At 30.2% G+C, this 21757-nt stretch overlaps 2 protein-coding genes across 14 annotated transcripts in view; one reads left to right on the top strand and one right to left on the bottom strand.

Moving 5' to 3' along the window:
* Nucleotides 1-536: 536 nt before the first annotated feature.
* LOC134707600 (uncharacterized) lies at nucleotides 537-7787 on the top strand. 2 transcript variants are annotated; one of them, XR_010105734.1, is made up of 5 exons: nucleotides 537-736; nucleotides 2027-2151; nucleotides 4779-4853; nucleotides 5662-5885; nucleotides 6155-7787. XR_010105734.1 is itself a non-coding variant. In XM_063567526.1 (4 exons), exons 1-4 carry the CDS (start codon nucleotides 652-654, stop codon nucleotides 5788-5790), a joined length of 414 nt encoding a protein of 137 aa, XP_063423596.1. In that variant the 5' UTR covers nucleotides 537-651; the 3' UTR covers nucleotides 5791-7787. The 2 variants fall into 2 exon arrangements, 1 of the variants encoding a protein (XP_063423596.1); XM_063567526.1 differs by having other exon boundaries at nucleotides 5662-7787.
* Nucleotides 7788-9537: 1750 nt separating this feature from the next.
* The window catches only part of LOC134707596 (DENN domain-containing protein 1B-like), a 51098-nt gene continuing 38878 nt past the window's right edge, over nucleotides 9538-21757 (bottom strand). For 8 of the 12 annotated variants that reach the window (XM_063567509.1, XM_063567510.1, XM_063567512.1 and 5 more), the window contains 4 exons: nucleotides 21290-21403; nucleotides 18658-18710; nucleotides 16353-16530; nucleotides 9538-13454 (listed from right to left, as the gene is read on the bottom strand). In XM_063567509.1, coding sequence (XP_063423579.1) covers nucleotides 12294-13454; nucleotides 16353-16530; nucleotides 18658-18710; nucleotides 21290-21403 — 1506 coding nt within the window. In that variant the 3' untranslated portion in view covers nucleotides 9538-12293. The remainder of the gene's footprint in view (nucleotides 13455-16352; nucleotides 16531-18657; nucleotides 18711-21289; nucleotides 21404-21757) is intronic. The other 4 variants (XM_063567515.1, XM_063567518.1, XM_063567516.1 and 1 more) reach the window with 1 other exon arrangement.

The raw sequence follows: 21757 nt of genomic DNA, 5'->3' as shown, positions 1-21757 counted from the left end.
TTATAAACGATATTTAGAATTTTAATATTTTAATAATTTGGTTAAAATTTCAAAATTTCAAAACTTGTACACAATTTAAAATTTTGATATTTTAAAACTTTGATCAAAATTTCAAAAATCTAAAATATCAAAACTTTTTAAAACTTTGAATTGATAAGTGTTACACGGACCCTTTGTTAGTCTTGTATCTTTTTACAATTTTACATAATCATTCATATTTTTTTGATTTGGATGTGACGTCCATTTCATTGAACGAGAACCCCCCCCCCCCCCCCCCCCCTTCCAACCCATTTTTTTTTTCTGAATATAAATGACGGCGGATTTTTTTAAATATATAAATGAAGGACCCCAACTAAACTGGACAACCATTTCGTCTAAAGCTTATCCCCTTATGTTAGTGTAACGATAAGTGAACACAACTGGTAACTGTCCAGTTTACCCCCAAGGCCAACAAATGCCCAACATGTGCAACATGTGCCCGTTCATAAAATAATGATTCCGTAAAAACATTACCTGAAAATAATCATATCCTTTCCGTCATTAGTTACTTCCGGTATCTATGCGCATGATTGTTTAAAATGCCAGGAAATTTGAAAGATGAAAACAAATATATTATATTGACAGCTTAGCATGAAATGATTTAATGAAAGTATGACACGACATAGCAGTGCTGGTAGAAAATCGGCGGCACCACAAAGAAATGCTGGAAACAGTTCCCGAAATATTCCACCAAAAGGTTTTATAGACAAAATATATCTATCCAGATATGTAAAATTATTATATTTTTTTGTTATTTATGACAGTCATAGTTATATGTAGACTTTCTCTACTTTCTCGACTCATAAGACACAATAGACATAATGCTTTATTTAGAGTCGGTATAAGCAAGCAATTACAAACATAAGCTCTGAAGAGCTTTTAAAACCGACATAACAACAAATAAAACAAAACATACATATTTAGTCATGCACACTACATTAAACTCTGGAGAATTTATTTATCCTCATACGCATGCTTGACCTGCATCTTATTATGCTTTTTCCCAAAGTACCTTGTTCTCAACTCATGGTAAGGGGGGATAGGACCTTTATTGGGACTCTGGGATTGGGTGTTTTTAAGCTCAGATTATCAGGATTGATCCTTTTAGGGATCAGGGAATTCTTTTTTTTTTTTCGAATTACTGGACCTCTGGGTTTCGTGTTTTTAAGCCTGGGATTTTGGGATTTCATGTTTTTAAACCCGTGATTTCGGGATCAGCACCCCTCCTATCCCCCCTCATGGTAAGATCTCTAGTTCCTGTCATGTATATAAAACAAGTGCCTGCGGTTGTGCCTTTTTCTCTTAAAGCAAGTGAAGCATGAGTATAAGGAGGATGAATTATCTAGATAACTGTTTTAAAAATCTTGAATGATGCAGGTGCTCAGCTCTGACAGCAAGGTTAAGTTTCATGGCTAAGTCCATATCTCATACTATAAGCAATACTGCCAATAGTTGGATTACCATCCTTATGTTGAGCTTTCCACAACAAAAGTCGCAGACTCAACTTCTTTGAATAGTTTCACCATTTTTTGGTAAAAATGAAAAATAGCAGATAAAGAGATACATGTATGATATTTGGTCATTATATTGTATGATACATGTACTTGATTATGATAATTATGCATTTAAAAAAACACATTATACAAAATGAAATGTATGTGTACCCTACTTTTTTCCAGTTATGCTTTTCTCTAATTTCTCATATAAGGTATACATATTTAACAAATTTATTATTTGAACAAACAACAGAAGTGATACATTGTAACTATAACTTGAAACTAAGGATGAAAGACATTGTCAGCTTGTTATAAATAGTTAAATAAAATGTACCATTATCTACAAAAGAGAAAATATAAAGCACAGTACAATCTTCACAGCAAAATTATTAAATGAATTAAATCTAAGGAAAGACAAAGTTGGCACAACAGAAGTCGAGTTTCAAAAAAGTCTTGTAAAAACATTGATTTTTTTTCTTCTTCTATTTTAGACAATTTAGATGGAAGTTCACGGAAGAAGAAAAGATTTAGAGCCGGAACTAGGGCCTTAATGGAGATAAGACAGTACCAAAAGACAACCAACCTTCTAATTAGAAAACTACCTTTTTCAAGAGTGGTAATAATTATGTAGTAATGTACTTTCATGACTAAGAGTGTCAGATTACAAAATTTGAAAACTTACATGTAGTGTACACATGTATGTCAGTTCTATTCTCTTGATTCAAATTGCACAAGTAATTTTTTACCAAAATCATAATATAACTGTATTTCAATTTATATGCAAAAAGATACGATAAACATTAGCACATTACTGTTATATGATTTTCATGCATGCTTGTACAAGGTGTTACCATGTAGAATGGGAACAAAATGGTACTGGCATTGAAAAAATCAAAACAAAAAGAAAATTTATAAAAATATGAAGCTTGGGAGAATTATGAGATGAAAATGTATATAAGATTGTGGATTTTTTTTCTCCTTTATTTCATACAAAATGCATATTAGAACCACTTATGTGCATACTGTAAAAAAAAATAATGATTATATAATGTGTATTTGAATAGAAACTACACCATTGCTTACTGTGTTTTGCTGATTGTCCTGTTTAGTGTGGAGCTGTCTGAAAAATCCTTGCGTGATACAGAAGCAAAATGAGGACTATAGCAAACTTAGATCATTTGTGCCTTCAGTAATCATTTAAACACAAAGATTGACAAACTCTTATTGTCTACATTGTATGTGGCTCATTGTGTGTCATGCTGTCTTGAAATAAACACAATTAGTCTGTCGCTGAAACTCTGAAAACAATAATGTGTCCATAGTACACGGATGCCCCACTTCCATTATCATTTTCTATGTTCAGTGGACCGCGAAATTGGGATAAAAAATTAAATTTGGCATTTAAATTAGAAAGATCATAACCTAAGGAACATGTGTACAAAGTTTCAAGTTGATTGGACTTCAACTAAATCAAAAACTACCTTGACCAAAAACTTTAACCTGAAACTTGCACTTCATTTTCTATGTTCAGTGGACCATGAAATTGGGGTCAAAAGTCTAATTTGGCAATTAAATTAAAAAGATTATATCATAGGGAACATGTGTACTAAGTTTCAAGTTGATTGGACTTCAACTAAATCAAAAACTACCTTTTCCAAAAACTTTAACCTGAAACTTGCACTATCATTTTCTATGTTCAGTGGACCGTGAAATTGGTGTCAAAAGTCTAATTTGGCAATTAAATTAGAAAGATCATAACATAGTGTACATGTGTACTAATTTTGAAGTTGATTGGACTTCAACTTCATCATATACTACCTTGACCAAAAACTTTAACCTGAACGAACGAACAGACGGAAGGACGAACGGACGCACAGACCAGAAAACATAATGCCCCTCTACTATCGTAGGTGGGGCATAAAAACACCCTATAAGTCTGTTACCATTCTACACCGTGATGTATAAGCATGATAAGTAAAGGGTCATGTTCATCTCATATAAATTTCTCACAAGCATCATATTTAGAAAAATTTCAATGTCAGTACCATTTTTTCCCCCAATATATAGATTTGATTTTTGGAGACCTATACATTGTAAATATGTAAAATACTACCCAATTTCTAACAAAGTCATTAAAGTGTCATCATGAATCTTAGTAGTGGTTAAGGGTAACTAATTTTGATGTAAGAATTATCTCCCTTTAAGATGCAGTTTTTGGTTTTTATTATACAAGTAAGAAATATGTATTTTACTCTTCTCTTTTTGGATTTCTCTTGAAAACATTATTGTTTTGATACATGTACATGTATAGTATTTGCTTGTCTGTCTTTACAATTTAAGAAACTACAACTTCATGGCAAATACCTATTTACAAGCTGTTAATTTGCCTTTCGCACTCACTTAACATCAGTGCTTTATAGTACAATTTTTTGTAAAATTGAACTTTAATTGAAAAAAAAATATTGAACAATGACAAAAGTATTGTAAGTATGTTGTTTGACTTCAGAACTTCATTGGTTGTAAAAATAAATTACTTTTACATATATGTTTAAGAACTTTTTTTAAGCAGCGTAAACATGGGTAAAAGGGAAATAATATAATAATTTAAACTTCAAAAGTTTTTTTTTTTTTTTATCTACAAATGTACATATATATCACATAACTTTTATACAGATAGATTGTTCCTCTGACTGTAATACTGTGTACATGTATATCATTATTATCACCATAGGTTAAAAACATTATAAATTTTATATTATAATCTGTGTTTTATAACCAATGGGGCTATTCCATTAAAACATACAAGTACAAAGGGAAGTAACTTTCAAGTTGAGGTATTTGCCATCTACATATACATTGTATGGATGCAGTTTTAAAATTTCTTTAACACTCCCATTGTACAGAAAAACCCAAACAATGACAAAATTTCAATGTGCCTTTACTGGGTACCATGTATGTTTTTTTGGAACATAGCCCTCACATTGTGTTACACCTGTGTCAATACATATACTTTATATAACACTATTTAAGCTTAACTTTGCAAATGAATTGTCTGATCTAATTTGAAACATATGCCTGAAATCTATTTTTGCTTTCAGACTGACAATTAAAATATAGTCCTGATATTGAGCAAATATAGTTCTGACAGTGAGAAAATATTTATTAAATTAGAAATAAATATTTTGTTAAAATGTTCTTAACTTCTGTATACCTTGATCTCAAATTAATATTTGTTTTCTTAAGGTGAGAGAAATTGCCATGGCTATTAGTCATGAACCATTGAGATGGAATGCAATGGCAATTTGTGCTTTGCAAGAGGTTAGTATATATAACTATTTTATTTTATGCCATTCATTCAGTTCAAATGAAATTCGAATACATACATGTACATGATGCTGGTGATCAAGAACTGGATGCTAATAGAAGGCTGAATCTTTCGGTTTATTTTGCCATGCAAATACATGTAAACTAAATATTAAAAAAATACACAATTATTATATTAAATCACCATTTTAAAAGTTTATAAATGCAAGTATAAAAGCTATCAGAAAATAGTAAGATAAATTTAGCTTAAGCATTGTTAAGTGTTATGACCATGATGACAATTTGTGTGTTTTTATAAGGACAGTTAATTCTATGGGTAATCAATCTAGGGTAATACTCCTTGGTTCAAAAGAATACATCATAATTGCATTTTCACCATTTTTATATCAAAAGTAAATCCCTGACAAATATTGATAATAGCAATAAAAAAAAGAAACAATCCAACAACAAGCATGTAAAAAGGAGTAGGTTCAGTAAGACCCCTAGTTGGTCCCAAAATATAGAAGTTTTACAAAATTGTTTAAATGTAAAATTTTAGTTATTTTTTGGAAAGTATAATGCCTCTGCTACCTAATTATGGGCTGTTTTTTGCATTAAAATGCACATATATCGGGTACTTGCACCTTGAAGTCATGCTAAATTACTGAAATCTTCACAATTTCAGCATTTTAGTTCAATTTTAGACGGTTTCCGTCTTAAAAGGAAGTGGTCGCATTAGTGTTCATTCTTACCGGACCTACTCCTTTAAAAAAATGTATTTTTATGTTGGAATATTGAACTTTTTGTTGTTGTTATTCTGCAGGCTGCTGAAGCTTTCATAGTTCATTTGTTTGAGGATGCAAACATGTGTGCCATACATGCTAAACGTGTGACAATTCAGGTCAAGGACGTATGGCTGGCAAGAAGAATACGAGGAGACATGTATTTTTAGGCCAGTGTTTAGTTACCAGCAGACCAGCACCAAAGTTTTATTTATTGTCATGATTATGTTTCTAGTATTTTAACATTTTGCTACAGATGTGTACTAGATGAGAGACAAAACTATTTTTTAAATCATTGCAGCGTTTGAATATAACAATATAACTTTGATCACACTGATTTGATTTAAATCAAGAAATGCTCCCTGGTTCAAACTGTATGTTACATTTTAGTCTCAAGAGTCATATTTTTTTAAGGATCTTATGTGGTGTTTAAGGTGAAATTTTGTTGGCAAGCATAGATGATAGAACTCACTCTAGAAAATGGCATTTTTAGAATAACTTATTTCAATAACTTGTTTGACAGGGTGATATACATATTTTCAAACATGGACTATAGGAGACAACTCTAGAACTTTCTATGACACATTAGAGAAAGGAAATAATGTTAACCTGTCAGACTGTGTCATTACATCTTAAATTTAATTTGTTAGAAACTGTTTTAATACAATTTTTCATGCTATGTTTATAAGAAGAACAAATACATAATTGAGTGAAAACTGTATTTTATTTAGATAACTTTTATTTTAAAAATGACCAGCAATATATTTTATTTTTAACATTAATTTTAGTAAACAAAACATTGATGAATTTCTACATGTTCTATGTTCAAATTATAACATGTCAGCATAATGTTTTTTCAATGAAATGAATGGTCATTATCTGGTTTGTTAATGTTATTTTTATGAATATGGCAATATAAATAACCTTTTATTCATTTTACCATGCTATGGTCTTTTATTGTTTATATTGTAGTTATTTTAAAAATTCAAAATAAAATTGAGAAAGGAAATGGTGAATATGTCAAAGCGACAACCACCCGACCATAGAGCAAACAACAGCAACAATGTTTGTATAACTGTCAGGTTTGTTAATAAAAGTCAAGTGTATAGCTTAATCTCGTATAGATGCACATCTGGTTTAAAAACCAGTTTATGATTAATTTTGTGTTTACTTATTTAAATTATTCATCCTAAACGTACCTAACTAAATGCAAGGTTGCCTTTGACCTTGATGTAGGTCTGTTTAGGGTAGTATGAATTGTAATTTATAAGAAATACACGATAATAATGTTGATATAATCTGAAATATTTTACTTTATAATAAATTGTGTATACTTTAGGTTGACATTTATATCTTTGATTTAGACTAACTTTTATGTTCCACAGTCACTAAAGGGGGCATTTGGTGTTATCATTATCCTCTGTATAAATGTCCCAAAATTGGTTTCCATTCTTAAACTTTAGTTTGCCTCAAACAAATGTTATGATACTTATACACAATGCTTATTACCACAAAATGCAGATTGAATTTGGGTGGTTACTTTTATCATTCTAAAATTATGTCCCTTTATAATGTCATATGGCTTATGCAATTAGAGGCATCATCTGTGTTCCAAATTGACACATTCTCCATTATTTCTTTTTCATTTCATGTTGGATTTATAATACTAAATCAGCTTACAATAATATTTCATAATTTCCAAATGTGTAAATGAATCACTTTTTATGTTTTGATCCATCACATCTATTGGTAATATCCATCAAATCTATTATCTACAGGAGAGGTTTATTAAATAGGGACTTGCAACTCTTTGAGAATTATTTTTCTTATACTTATATTGATATAGGACTAAAAAAAACACTATCTTCTGGACAAACCAGAAAAAAGGTTGAATATGAATTGTCTTCAAATTTGATCAAATAAATACTAATGTAGTTTATAATCAAAAGAACTGATACAACAGGGAGACTACAATAGTAAGATATATGTCTCTTAAGAATAGACTTTTATAGATATTTTAAAGTTTAGTGGTAAAATTATTATCAAATGTGATTGATAGGAGCTTCGGTTTTTATGTTTTACATGTATATGTATGTAATTTTGAAATGTATATAGAAATTCATTTACCTATGAAATAAAATTTATCATTTAAAAATGACATAACAAAGTTTGTATCTTCGATTCTTTAAATAGAAGTATTGTATGTCTACTATCAAAGTTGAAACATGATAGCAGAAAGACAGATTTTATATGGACAAAGCATGTGTTTGGAGTAAAGATTGTAATTTTCTATGTTGCTCACAACTTTAAATGTTGTATCATGTCCACAGATTTTTAAGCTTTGTTTATATACATTGTTTGTTGAGTTGAGACATGGAGAAGTTTAAATTGTGTGATATTCCATTTTTTATCTGGTTTTTTTTGTTGTTGCTAAAAATGATGTTAGTTATGCAATTTGGCAGAACTCCATCAAAAATTCTAGTGATCTCAAAAACTGTTAGTAGATCCTGCTCCACATGCATCACCATGTGTTACTCCTATGAAATAGTTTGATAATTTATATCAAGTGATTAGACATCACTCAATACTGGACTTATCAAACCCTAAGACATTAATAAATTCATATGCATTTTCTATTCCTCAAACTTGTCTAATTTACTAAGTTTAAAATTTGAACAAAATGTTATAAAAAAGATGAACAAAACAGAAACAACACAGACATCAAACAAATGTGTACATGCTGAAATGTCTATCATGATTGCATTCATGTTCAAAGTCTTTAATATGAATGTTTTACTCCAAATATTGCATGCTCTTACTTAACATCATTAATAATCCTTGTAAAAGAGATGAAGGTCAGATGAACCCTTCCAAAAAGACATGTACATCTAACAATCTTTTCATGAACCAAATAATTTGGCTTATAGTACCTGAGAAACTGATAAAATTATGAAAATAGTTCTGTTCTATGTGTATTGTCTTTTTTATATTAGTTTTTGTGCTCAGTACTACTGGTACATGTAATTTGATGAATCAAGCCTTTACATTAAATTCTTTTACTGTTTTATTATATTATAAGTGGAGGAAGATGTTTAGCCCTATTGCATTCTTTGTGTGCATGTCCTAAGCCAGAATGGAGCCTTTTATTCAGTGTTGTTGACATTGATTTCTGAAGAAACTTTCTAATCCGCCAACATTTGACTTTATTGTTGATCTTTATCAACAAAAAATTGGTATTCCACAAAAATAGATGTATTCTCATGTATAGTAGGAGTTATCATTCTTATTATAGAATAGCATGCAGTCCTCATCATAAACGCTGACTGCAGTAGAAACACAACACCTATCTGTATTTTCAATTAAACAAATTCTGCGTACATGCAAATCTCTAATGAAATACATAAAAACAGTTCTAATAATTTTCATAGCTCTCAGATTTGAGATGAACACATTTTTTTTAATTTCATTTTTTCATTGTCCCAGAATGTTTTTTAAGTGAACTTTAGTGTAGCATGACTATTCTGATCAGGCCTTGTGGTCATAAAAGATTTGAACTCAAGAGTAATAAGTAAAGTTTAATGACTGAGGACTTAGGGGTTTGAGGACTTTTATGCAGTATTTCCTATCTAAATGGACAAAAATGAATGAAAACCAGATTTCTGATTTAACAGAGAGGTGAAAAATACCAAAAGGGGCAATCAAACTCATTAATCGAAAACTTAACGACGCCATTGCCAAAAACAGAAATGATCAAAATGCATAAACCAGTATACAAACAACAACATAGTTAACAAAAGACTTAGCAACACAAACCTCACCAAAACTGGGGTTGATCGTGCTCAAAATATAGTGCACCTGTCATGTTGCTCACATACAGTATATAACACTACTAGTATAGTATAAAGAACAAATAAATATTTAAGTGATACATGATTTATTTTCTGTGATTGCATTGTAACAAGCTAACCAGAGTATTGTAACAATTATCACAGTAATGTTTGTCTTAAAACACATAGCACCGCTCAGCAGCAATATAGGCTTTACCTTAAAGTAGAACTACATAACATGCACAATATCACACAAAAACTTCATCTAAACTACAAATTGACCATGTAATCAGAGTTCATTCTAGTGATAAATTAAAAATAAAATCAAGTTTATTTGAAATTTTCTTCACTGTAATCTTTAGTCCTGAATTTGAGTAAATTTTATATATGCAGTTCTAATTACAATTTTCAAATTTGATAATCAGACGTTTTTTTAATGAAATACATAATTAGGTCACTGTTGACTTATACCCATGGAATGTTTAGATTTAATACCAGCACTCAAAATAAAAAAATAAAAAATAGGATGAAAATTTCAGCAGTTACTAATAATGTTCCTCAAATTTGGAAAACAATAGTAATAAATAATGAAACTATTTGAACACAATGTGTGAACTTAACTAATGTATTAACACAACAAAAAACAGAGTAAGATCTGATAATTAATGCTGCAAGTCTGCTTAAAGGGAAGTAACTGAATATCTTATATACCTCTAAAAAAACTATATCATTAACAGTGGCAGTCCTTTCCTGACAAGATAACTCTTAAACATGTAAAATGCTATAGTATGTTTGGTATCTTAGCCTTTTAATAAAAAAAAAAAGCCTTTATCATGTTTATGAGTTTTTGCCTATGCCCCTTACTCATTTCACAATCTTGTGGATATTATAATAACTTTCCCACTTTTCAGACTTCTTTTTCAAATATTTAAAAAAAAGAAATGTATTGAGTTAAGATATTTATATTCCACCACTGCAACAAACGTGTTATGATATTTCTCCACTCAAGACAGTTAAATTTTAATATGTAAACATGGTAAAGCGCGAGACTTGTAAGAGCTTTTTAAATAATTAAAAAAATTTATTCCTTATTTTAGTGAGGTAAGCACAACATTGGACCAGTTTAAATAAATTCATAATGAATTTTAAGGTCTATCAATTGTACACCTGCACATAAAAACTTCTGATAAAGGAGAAATTCTATAATACACATCAATATTCAGTCATTTCTACTGGACAATATGGAGGTCTCGTGTTCTCAAAATGTGGTGGTCCCAAAGGTTTTGATCAACAAGTTTGTAAAGGACTGACACAATTTTAAAAAAGAAAACTTTTTTAGAACCATAAATGTAACGTTACTAAAAAAATATTTGTATCAGAGATTTCTGAAGACTAAACCTGTCTTAAGGTCAGTTGTTAAGGAAATATAAAGCTTCTGGATGATGAAAATAAGTGTTTGTCAATCTGCTATATATCCAACAATTTTTCTAAAATTTTATATTTTATATTTTATATAGGGGGCGAAGTAAATATTTTATAACAAGCCAAATTAATTTTAGTCGAGGTATTTGGTACCACCTTAAGCAGCATGTCAAGGTGAAAATGTTTAATCATTTCTAGAAAAAAAACCCAAAGAAATTGTACATCAGAGAGGACAGCAGACCTCTGCTATAAATATATATTTAAACTAGATTAATTATAAACATCTATACCAATAATATCTAACATAACAACAATATTTTGTAATGTCAAGAACTATAACAATTTTTTATGTAAAAATTAGAATTGATATTATCATGATTATGAAAGCCACAACTGCAGTACACATTAACAACATAAATAATATTAAAAACATAAGCAAAATACTCCATCCATACTCATTCAAGCTAATTGAAATCTTTTCTTTTTCATATAAAAACAAGTATGTGTGCATAAACCCCTTAGTTGTCATAACATTGTTTTAGAAAAAACAGGTGGAGTTAGAATAGTCATGATAGTAATAGATAACTACATGCTCAATGATTTGAAATCTTAACTTCAATTTTCATCAATATTAATGCACATTTGAAGAGACATCAAAGGGCATAATTCAAAAAAATATATGATATAATAGAAAAAAGTTTACCATACATTTGAAAATATTGAAAAAAAGAGAGAAAGGAAAAAAAATAGTTAGCTAATGGAAAAACACAAGTATATATATAAATATTCATTCATGGTATTATTGATACAGATAAAAACTTTAATTTGTTCTTTAAGATTCCAATATTTACAGAAAAAAAAGGTTAACATGGTTAAAAAATATAATTTTGCTCTGTAGTTTCTCATTTATAACCTACTGTTCAGCAACACTACAATTATCATGATTATTGATAATGTTTGAAAAGCTTATCAAAAGTAGATTTTTTATTTAGTTTATCTAGATATACATGTACATGAGTAGTGTATATATAAAAACCTTTTTAAAATGGCAAGTCAGTATTTAAAGTAAAAACAAAATTTCTCAATATATTCATGATAATGCCATTCACTCCTGTTTTTACATAAAAAAGAATTAATGATTGATTTATACAACAAATAAAGCAATAACTCTGAATTAGATAAATGATTCTTATGTGTGATATTAATGAGAGGACTACATTCAATTTTAATTGATTAACGGTCTTATTTTTTTCAGTCATTACAAGTTCATTAAAAGAATTGTGAATTTAATCTCTTTTTGAAAATTTATGTATACTTTTGAGCAAATAATTTGGATCTTAGCATGTGATTTACACCTTCAGTAAAATTATTCTGTACTTCTTAATCATTAAAATCTAATATTTAAAACTTATAATTGAGAATGACTAAAATTTCTCCCACTTTGATTGAGCAAATTCTTGACTTTTTCTGTTACTAACACTAATTTCATGAAGGTCACTAAAAGGGTCACTATTCCGACTTTGAACTTTGGCAGAGTTTGAATTTGAATTATTAACATTGTAAAACGGGTTGTCAACTGGTTTAAATGGACTAGATAGAGCAGCACTACCAACCACAGTCTTTGGTCTCGGTGGCAATACAGGTTTATTATGTCCCAATGGCTTTGTTCCGTAAATTGGATTATTTGTTACTCCGACTGGATCACGGCATCTGGGTTCATTGTTCCCTCCTGCCAAATACTGCAAGGATGATTTGGCTCTTGAACCACTCTTTAAATGATTTATATTCCAACTTTGAATTAAATCTTTTCCTTGTGTCTCACTATTTTGTAAACCAGGCGATAAATTACATTTTTCTGATATCAGTGGATCAAAGCTTGCAAATAATTCACTAGCTTTGTCATTTGACTTATTTGGTAAATCACTAGTAGACCTATTTGACATTAAATCCTTTTCTGGTGAAGGTGAAATATCAGCCTTACAAAAATCCCTTTTTGGTGTGTCTAAAGCCTGTTTCCTAAATGCATGTGTACGACTTAGTTCGTGGAATTTAACATCTGTAGAACCCTGTCTTCCTGGTGAATTTTCTGGACTTGAAAAAAGTTCTCTGATCTCTTCAACCCTTCCAACAGTGGATGAATTACCACTACTAAATGGGTCAAAGACATCCACATACTCAGGTGAGTCTAATTCTATAAGAGGGACTGAGGTTATTTCAGTATGTGGAATGTCCTTTGATAAACTTTTCCTTGGGGTAGGTTTAGGTGGCTGATCTGGTTTTGGGGGTGGATTCTTATGACCAATAAGTCTGTCAGCAGTTTGAGTTTTTCTCCCTATAAGTCTATCGCCTAATTCGGTAGTATTTTTTTGTCGTCTATGTTTCCTTGGTGGTGCTATAGGATGTTTGGTAGCATCGTCAGAAGTATCTATGTATGGAATGTTAGCACTGTCAAATGTAGAAGTAGATGATATTGAACTAGTTTCTTCGAAAACCATACTGGATTTTTCTTGGTGATTTGGTGAAGCACGTCCACTGTGAGCGATACTAAATGAGTCTATAGATGAAGCATCACTTTCTTCAAGAAGCTGAAAAACATTAATATTATACTCAAAATAATTTAAATAAATCAATATCTTAGATTATTGTAGATCATGATAAAAAAGACAGAAATTTTCTAACAGTCCCATCAGTGAATAATTTGTTTGTACTTTTTTGTGCTAAATGTGTCGCTAAGCCATAGCATAGGAAGTGGAATATGAATTTAGAATTGATGTGCATAAGTTATAAGAAATGTATTTAAAAATTTGCTGCAAGGCCTTGGTTCAATGCATTCAACTTTCAAAGTGTATTGTACACTTTAAAAACTATAGTTTTTAATTTCTTTTGTATTTGGTCTCTGGCAGAGAGTTGTCTCATTGGCTACCATACCACATCTTTTTATTTTTATATTTAGAGACATTTTATAACTTAGTTGAAACTTGCAAAGCTTTTTGTCAATATGTTACTGCAATTAGGTCGATGAACAGTTTCATCAACAGATTAGGCAAATCAATCCTGCATATTCATTATATATCTCAAATACTGTAAATAAGTAAATAAAGGAAAATATTTGCAAGAATGCACAAATTGTCTTGCTAAGCATACCCCAATTGTTATTCCAAGTATCAGAAAACAGGAAAGTAAGTGTCCAAAATTATAATCTCATTCAACAAATTGAATAATTGACATTATCTGTAAACAGTGCCTTGACATTACAACTCATCATTGTAAAGCTGAATATGAAATGGTTTTATTAAAAAGTCAGGCGATTTTTTTTTTTAACAAACAGACAAAGTGATTGCAATATCTCCCCCTCCCCCTCCTGCTCATTGGCTGTTTGAGAAGGGGTAAAACATATATTGTAAATAAAAAGAAAAACAAATTCAAAAAAGTTTACATATATTTTAAAAGTTAATAAATGGTATCAGTATAGTTTATCAGAATTCTGTTCTTACAATTTTTAATTCCCTTTTTTTCTTCGGTTAAATTTTTTTTTGAATTCTTCTGTAAAGTTGGGTTCTTAGACATATATATATATATTTTAAATACAACTCGTCTAAACATCAACCCAACAATGTAAGATCTGTAAATTTTGTTCTTCCCTCGCCGGGATTCGAACTCATGCTACTTTATATATAAACTTGAACTACATACATCCCTTGAAAAATACTTGATACCAAAACTCCCCCACATGATAGCATTGTAAAATAAATATTTCTAAATATTTATGTATGCTTTTTAAAACTTTGAAGAGAAAAGCCCCAGCACCTTTAATCTAGAATTGAGTAACATGTACATTTAGGGACGCTTTTGTGAATACTAAAATATGGGCCAAATCCCTGATTTTAACTAAAAAAATCAAAAGAAGGAGAAAGCATGCAATTGAAAACCTCTTCCTGATCTCCATAATTCATCCTCACCTAATTCTTTTAGGAAGCAAAGAAGAAAAATAACCAAAACATTCATTAGTTTGTATTTTAGACAGAGAGAAACTCCCATATATAATTTATAAGCACTTTCAACAAAGCCATTTTAGTAGAAATATAATAAGAAAACCATCTACCAATAATAAGCAGCAGGCAAATTTTTGTTGGTCTTAATTCAATCATTTTACATTCAAACTGACTGGTTAAAAGATTATTTCAACCTACATACTAAACAAACTTTTACAACATGATCTTTTCTACATAATATTTTCTACATTACTTTTCTACATTGGTTAGAGGTATAGGGGGAGGGTTGAGATCTCACAAACATGTTTAACCCCGCCGCATTTTTGCGCCTGTCCCAAGTCAGGAGCCTCTGGCCTTTGTTAGTCTTGTATTATTTTAATTTTAGTTTCTTGTGTACAATTTGGAAATTAGTATGGCATTCATTATCACTGGACTAGTATATATTTGTTTAGGGGCCAGCTGAAGGACCCCTCCGGGTGCGGGAATTTCTCACTACATTGAAGACCTGTTGGTGACCTTCTGCTGTTGTTTTTTATTTGGTCGGGTTGTTGTCTCTTTGACACATTTCCCATTTCCATTCTCAATTTTATTATATACAAACATGGATTCATGTAAATTTTGTAATGCTGTACTTGAATTCTGTGTCTCAAAATCTAATGCATTCTGGATAATATTTTCAAACTGCATGACAACACATTGATACTCACTGAAATCTTCTTAAATAATGGACATTTGAACAATAACATTTTCATTTTGTTGTCCAGACAATTAATTAATCTATAGCCCTTTAAAATAGGAAATGGTTAATACTTAAAATTTTCCAAAACTTACGGTATCAGTATTAGGTAAATTATATGAGCAGTGCAGGTAAAATTTTCACATTTTTACTTAGTATTCTATATCCCCGATAGATCATAGGAGGGTCCATTGACCCCCTTCCCCTTTCCCGCTTTTGCGGAAAAATTTGGTTGATTATATAGGGAATCACTGAAGCATGACCAAAGCTCCCAGCCTTCGGTCAGTCAGCGGGCCCCCCTTATGAATAGTTCTGGATCTGCCACTGTAGATTGTTGCAGTGCAACGGATTAAATATTTTTGACCAGTGCATCCTATATTTATTAATATAATTTTTAAAATACATGTACTGGTACATCTTATATACAATTTGACAAATTTGTTTTACCTACTCATTTTTATAAAATTATTTTAGCGGAAGTTTTCATAAAATATTAAAGCATGCAATAAATTATATCTATCGCTTTTTTCCTTAGATCTTACTGACTGATAATTTCCTTTCTCAGTACAGTAGAGTGATATGAAAAATTATCATTAGAACATAAGGAGGCACTTGCCCATGGTCAATGAAATTAACAAGGTCATCAAAGGTATTGATACTCCATTCCTCACTTTTGCCGTACCGGCTCAAGCAAGAAAATCAATCTTGTTGAGATCACCACAGATAATCTATAAATTCTTTCTGATAAAACTTACAACTGAATGATGAATTGGTGAATTTCCTAGATCCTCTACACTGGCAGATTTGTTCATTGCTACCTGGAGGTCTGGGTCAGACAAGAGGTTAAAGCTTATACGATTATAAGATAGGTCTGCTTCTGAGTCATCAACACTCTTTTCATCAGCCAAATGTACCAGCTTGTACTTTGACACCCTAAAATATATATTAACTTATAAATGATTTTAGTTCCCTTCTTGAATACTATGGATTCATTATTATTATTATTTGTTGGATACCAATTTTCTTGGGTTTCTTGGGTACAGCTGAACCGTGAATTCAAATGTTCAAATGTTCAACGAATATTGTATTTTCAATAGGCTTTGTATACAGAGATTGATAAAACAACGAAATCAAATATCCACGTATGCAAGTTTTCAGCAATCCATGTAAATTGATACCCACGAAAATAATCTACAGTATTCCTTTTTAAGGTGGTCTTAAGAGCTTCCATCATTGCATATTCTAATTCATAGAAACTATTAGCGATTATTGAAAATTCCAGTTATCAGTGAAATGTAAATATTTGTGTTACATTTGCCTGTATTTGCTTACTACCACTTAATTTTTAACTCTAGTGGATAGTTGTCCCATTAGAAATTATACCACATTTTTTAATTTGTATATGAGACTTGGAAAAATGAAAACTATACAACTGAAGACTACATTGTACATATTTTGGTTAAAATTTTGGCTCTAATTACTCCAGAATGTATAAAAGTTTTGTTATTCCTTAATACAAATGTAATTTAATTTTGGATGTAATGTGTCTTCTTATCTTGTTATCAGCCCATAGACATAATTTAGTCATGTGACCATGACAATAGACATCATCAACGTTTTTTCATGGTTTTCTACAGTTTAAATTGGAATTTAGAATTAAATTATAAGAAATGACTGTAATATTTTTTCTGTCTATTCCAAATAACATAAAAATGTGGTGCACACTGTTAAATAACCCGCTATGCACATTATTCAGTGTGCACCAAATTTTTTATGTTATTTCTTCATAGACAGAAAAATTATTACAGTCATTTCTTAAATATTTTTAAGAAGTATGACATAATTGAACAATATCTTAATTGATATTTTATATGTGTCTCTGGTCAAGGTACAAGGCTCTGAAAAAAAAATCTTCTGATTCAAAAAAACATATATTCAACAATATTTTATATACTGTGGATTCATTATTATTCGTTGGATACCAATTTTCAAGGGTTTTTCATGGGTACAGATGAACAACGAATTCAAATGTTCAACGAAAGTCATATTTTTAATTACTTTGTAAACAGAGATTGGCAAAACCACGAAATCAAATATCCACGAATATGCAAGTTTTCAGCAATCCACGCAAATTTAATCCCAAGAAAATAAATGAATCCACTGTAATCATAATAAAATAATATGTGTAAAAGAGTGATAACTTATAGATATAAGAGTATAAATAAATATGAGAATTGAATAATGTATTCATAATCGTCAATGCAAATACCCAATTTTTAGTCTTTCCTCTTGTCAGTTATAAAGTTTGAATGTGTATGTGGGGTCATAATTTATATGATAATGAATGAGGTTAAAGAATAAACTGTTTTCAAATTAAAAATAAAAAAGTCTTCAAAAAGAAGATCTAAAATAAAAACACTTTCCTGAAGACATAAAGTCTATCAGAGGTGAAGTCTAAATTGTTTTCAAAATATATTTATTAAAAAAAACAAATCAATTACTTTTTATGGATAATATCCCAAAAATAAACAAGAAAAACAAAATTGCAAAACCTTGAGATATACTCAATACTTTTTTTTATAAATAAAGTTCTTATATAAATCCTTGAAATTGATACTGGCTTTATATATGTCAGATATGCAGATATTTGAAAGTGAATATTAAGTAATATTAAGAGGTTTCTTTTTCCTGTTAAAAGTTTTACCTGGATCTTTTAAACCTTTTTAGCAATCTCCTAAAAATCATACATAATTTGTAATTACATACATTAAGTCTGAAAACATAACTTTTCAAAACTAAGATTGACCTTACTTAAAGCTGACAATGATATCAAAAAACCCAAAGTGTGAATGTCTGTACAGGTATGGATGGTTTCACAAGGAATGATCTTGAAATGGATGGTAAAACTTTAATAAAATAAATTATCTATCTAACTTAGTCCTGAAAAATTGTAGAAACAACTCAAACCTATAGGCAGTATCTGGAGGCTATCACTTTTTCTATCAGACTTATTTTTTTTACTTAGCCATCCAACTTAAAACACGGAAAAATGTAAATTACCTGCTATCTGTACCAGTAACCTGTATTATAGGTGCATTACCAGGTCGTAAAGGCTAAAAATAAAGTAGATACATTGTATATGAAATAATTTTAAACCAGTTTTTAGTAATATATTAGCAATGTTTAGTATTTCTGATGAATTGACTTGCTCCTTTTAATAAATTATGTGTATAATTTCTGTTGTAACAGTAGCAAGAAATAATTGTTAGAGTGTTAGCGTAGTGTTTGATGAATAAATGTGTACAGCCTATATGATGCTGAATCCTTTGACAGTTTGTCATGTTGCCTTGGTTATTGTTGCCAAACAAAGCAAATACCAATTTAATGCTGAAAACTTCAGAGATATCTACTTATTCAGGAACTTCTCTCCTTTCTGGAGCACCTCTGTTCACTCATAGTTTTCCATGTTGTTCTCATGATGTTCAAAATTATCAAAACATAAACATGATTTTTCAGTTATGTATTAAAATGAATGTGAACTCGTTGTTTCTATACACTTAGTGCTTGATATACAATGAACAGTGCAACAGCATTCATGTGTGTGCGATGTTAATATGCTTTGTGCATTTGCCAAAAAAGATTCTGTTAGGCTCGAAAATTTATGTGCAATGGTCCAATTAATGGCAATAGAATGCCATACTCCAAATATCAGCATGTTTTTGGTTTCCAAGTTTTTAATGAAGCTATTATAAATGATTACACAGACAATATATTGACATGCCTACACTTTTAGCTAGGCATAAAAATCACCAATGAGTATTATATCTACATGAATATGAAAGCTAACATTAAACTATGCATTCATTTCAAGATTTTCTTGTTATTAAAATACTACATGCCATGCATAACAAATAAAAAATGTGCTATCAAATGCAAATTTTATCATCTGTATTGGAGTTTCATTTTTTAAATAGATCCATATCTAGATAATAGATATGAAACATACCAATACCATGCATTCAACATTCAAATTATGTAAGACAGCTACGGACAATATTAAACAAGCAAGGTGGGTTAGAAAATTGTGATCAGTTGCAGGTTTTTTGATGGGCAAAAAGTGTTAGTTCTAGTGATCTACTAGCGGATTAAATATTTTTTTCCCTGATTCTTGTTTTCAGCATTACCTCGTCCTGTTAAAAAAGTTAAAGAATAATGTAATGAGAGAAGAACTCAGTGGTGGTAAAGCAAGTGAATGCTTCAAGCGGCAAGCTATGTTACATGGACATAAATATATATTTAAGTCATTTTAATTGCTTCAGTTTTTCTTTTTTGTGACTATTGGTATAGTAACCTTCTAGTCATCATTAACACTGTTAACTGAAGCTCTTCTTATAATTAACATTTTTAACTGAAGCCAAATTTATGTCTGTTTTTATAATGGTATTTTGGTCCCAATATGTTTCCGGGTGTGAGGATACTTAAGAGTGTGTCTTTCAAGCATAGCATATAGCTCTTTAATTCATTCTGCAAATTTTCACTATCATTAATTTAGATAAAAAATAGTGGAAAGTCACAAAGTTAATAAGAACTAGTTTAACCCTTCTACATTTTAATGCAAATGTCCCAAACTAGGATTCATATGAGTGCTTGTCTTTATTTTTATTTTTTTTAAGTAATGGTTTTTGGTGAAAAGGTTACATATTCACCTCTAACTTTGTACATGTAATTTTTTGTTTGATGTGCTATTGGGTATTTTTATTATAAACATAAACCCATAATTTCCTTGTAACCATCCTCTATAGGGGACTTGATTGCCTATTAAACTGCATTTGGAAGTTACTAAATACTGATCAACTAAAAGGATCAAATGATCAAAGTTCTTTGCAAATTGATAAAATTTTCAGAAAATATAATTTTTTCATGTATGAATAAAATGTTGACACAGAGATATGCCTCAACTGTCAGCAGAAATTAAAAAAGACAATCAGGTAAACAGCAATCTTTCTAACTAATTCAAAGTTGCTGGATCATGACCTAGGGTGCAGGGTCTCAAAATGGTCAACAAATTGGAACTAGTGAGATGAGAGGATTTCAACTTTAAGGAAAATATCATTGTCTATCATAAGAAGTTCATATATAACTTACAGAAGCAGAAAACTTATAATTGAAAATTGGTAGTAATGAAAATAATGACCATACTTAGGCGACAAGGCCACAAAAAGGACGGCAAACTGATATCTCTACTGATATTAAATTAATGAAAATTCAAGGAAAATATTATTGACCTATCACAAGTTGCTCCTATCAAACTGATTTAAGTAAAAAACTTTACCTTGGAAAGTGCTCAAAATTTCAGTCACAGGACTAAGGCCCAGGGAGATAATTGAACCTAACATGTGTTTACTAGTAGCAGTAAATAAAGATAAATTGTAACAATATAACCAGTGACTACCCAAGTAAAGTCAGATCATTTGAAGATTATTATTTATACTATAGAAATATAGAAAAGAAGTTCAAAAAGTAAGAATTACTTTGTTATTCGACAGAACATGATAACTCAACAGACGATGTGGCGAAATGATTCTGAAAATATTGTCTTGATGAAGGCCTTATGCATAGCAGTTTTCTAATGTAGAACCACTACGAAACTGTTAATGGCAAATTTAGTCCTGAAAGTTATTTCAAGACTTACTCGAATAGGTTTTATCTCTGCAGCATGTATTACAGTGGCGGGCCTGTTACGGGATAATGCTTTTGAATCAGGCCTGGGCTGTTTCATACTTTTTGTTCTAGAATGTTCATCATCCTGCAATATTCCCAAGAAACACATGGTCCAAAAAAATAAAACCAGTCATGATGAAAATGAGTGTTACGTTAAATCTGGATATATCCAACATCATATTAAAATTTCTATATTATCAAAACAAGTTGACTAATTTCACCTACAAGTATTTTTTGGAATTAATTTAATTGATTGGATTAGAAAAGTCAAATATCCTAAAACATTTGTATTTAAAAATGGATTGTTCTAAATAAATGACAAATTTCAGTGTGTTTGAATTTAGTAATTTTGGGGGGAAAATCTTTCAAATGTGAACACTAAAGTCAGCAATAGGAAAATGCATGCCTAAGCAAATCAAAATCATATAAAAATAAGTAT

The sequence above is a fragment of the Mytilus trossulus genome, chromosome 2 (assembly GCF_036588685.1).
Source record: "Mytilus trossulus isolate FHL-02 chromosome 2, PNRI_Mtr1.1.1.hap1, whole genome shotgun sequence".
NCBI classification, from domain to species: Eukaryota; Metazoa; Mollusca; class Bivalvia; order Mytilida; family Mytilidae; genus Mytilus; species Mytilus trossulus.
The sequence above is the reverse complement of the archived record's forward strand: the minus strand, read 5'-3'. Positions and strand labels throughout refer to the sequence as shown.

Excerpts from the sequence above, each read along its gene's own strand:
- LOC134707600 (XM_063567526.1), top strand. The coding sequence starts at position 652 with ATGACACGACATAGCAGTGCTGGTAGAAAATCGGCGGCACCACAAAGA. Across the intron at positions 737-2,026 it reads CCGAAATATTCCACCAAAAG|ACAATTTAGATGGAAGTTCA; the intron begins GTTTTATAGACA and ends CTTCTATTTTAG. Across the intron at positions 2,152-4,778 it reads AACTACCTTTTTCAAGAGTG|GTGAGAGAAATTGCCATGGC; the intron begins GTAATAATTATG and ends TGTTTTCTTAAG.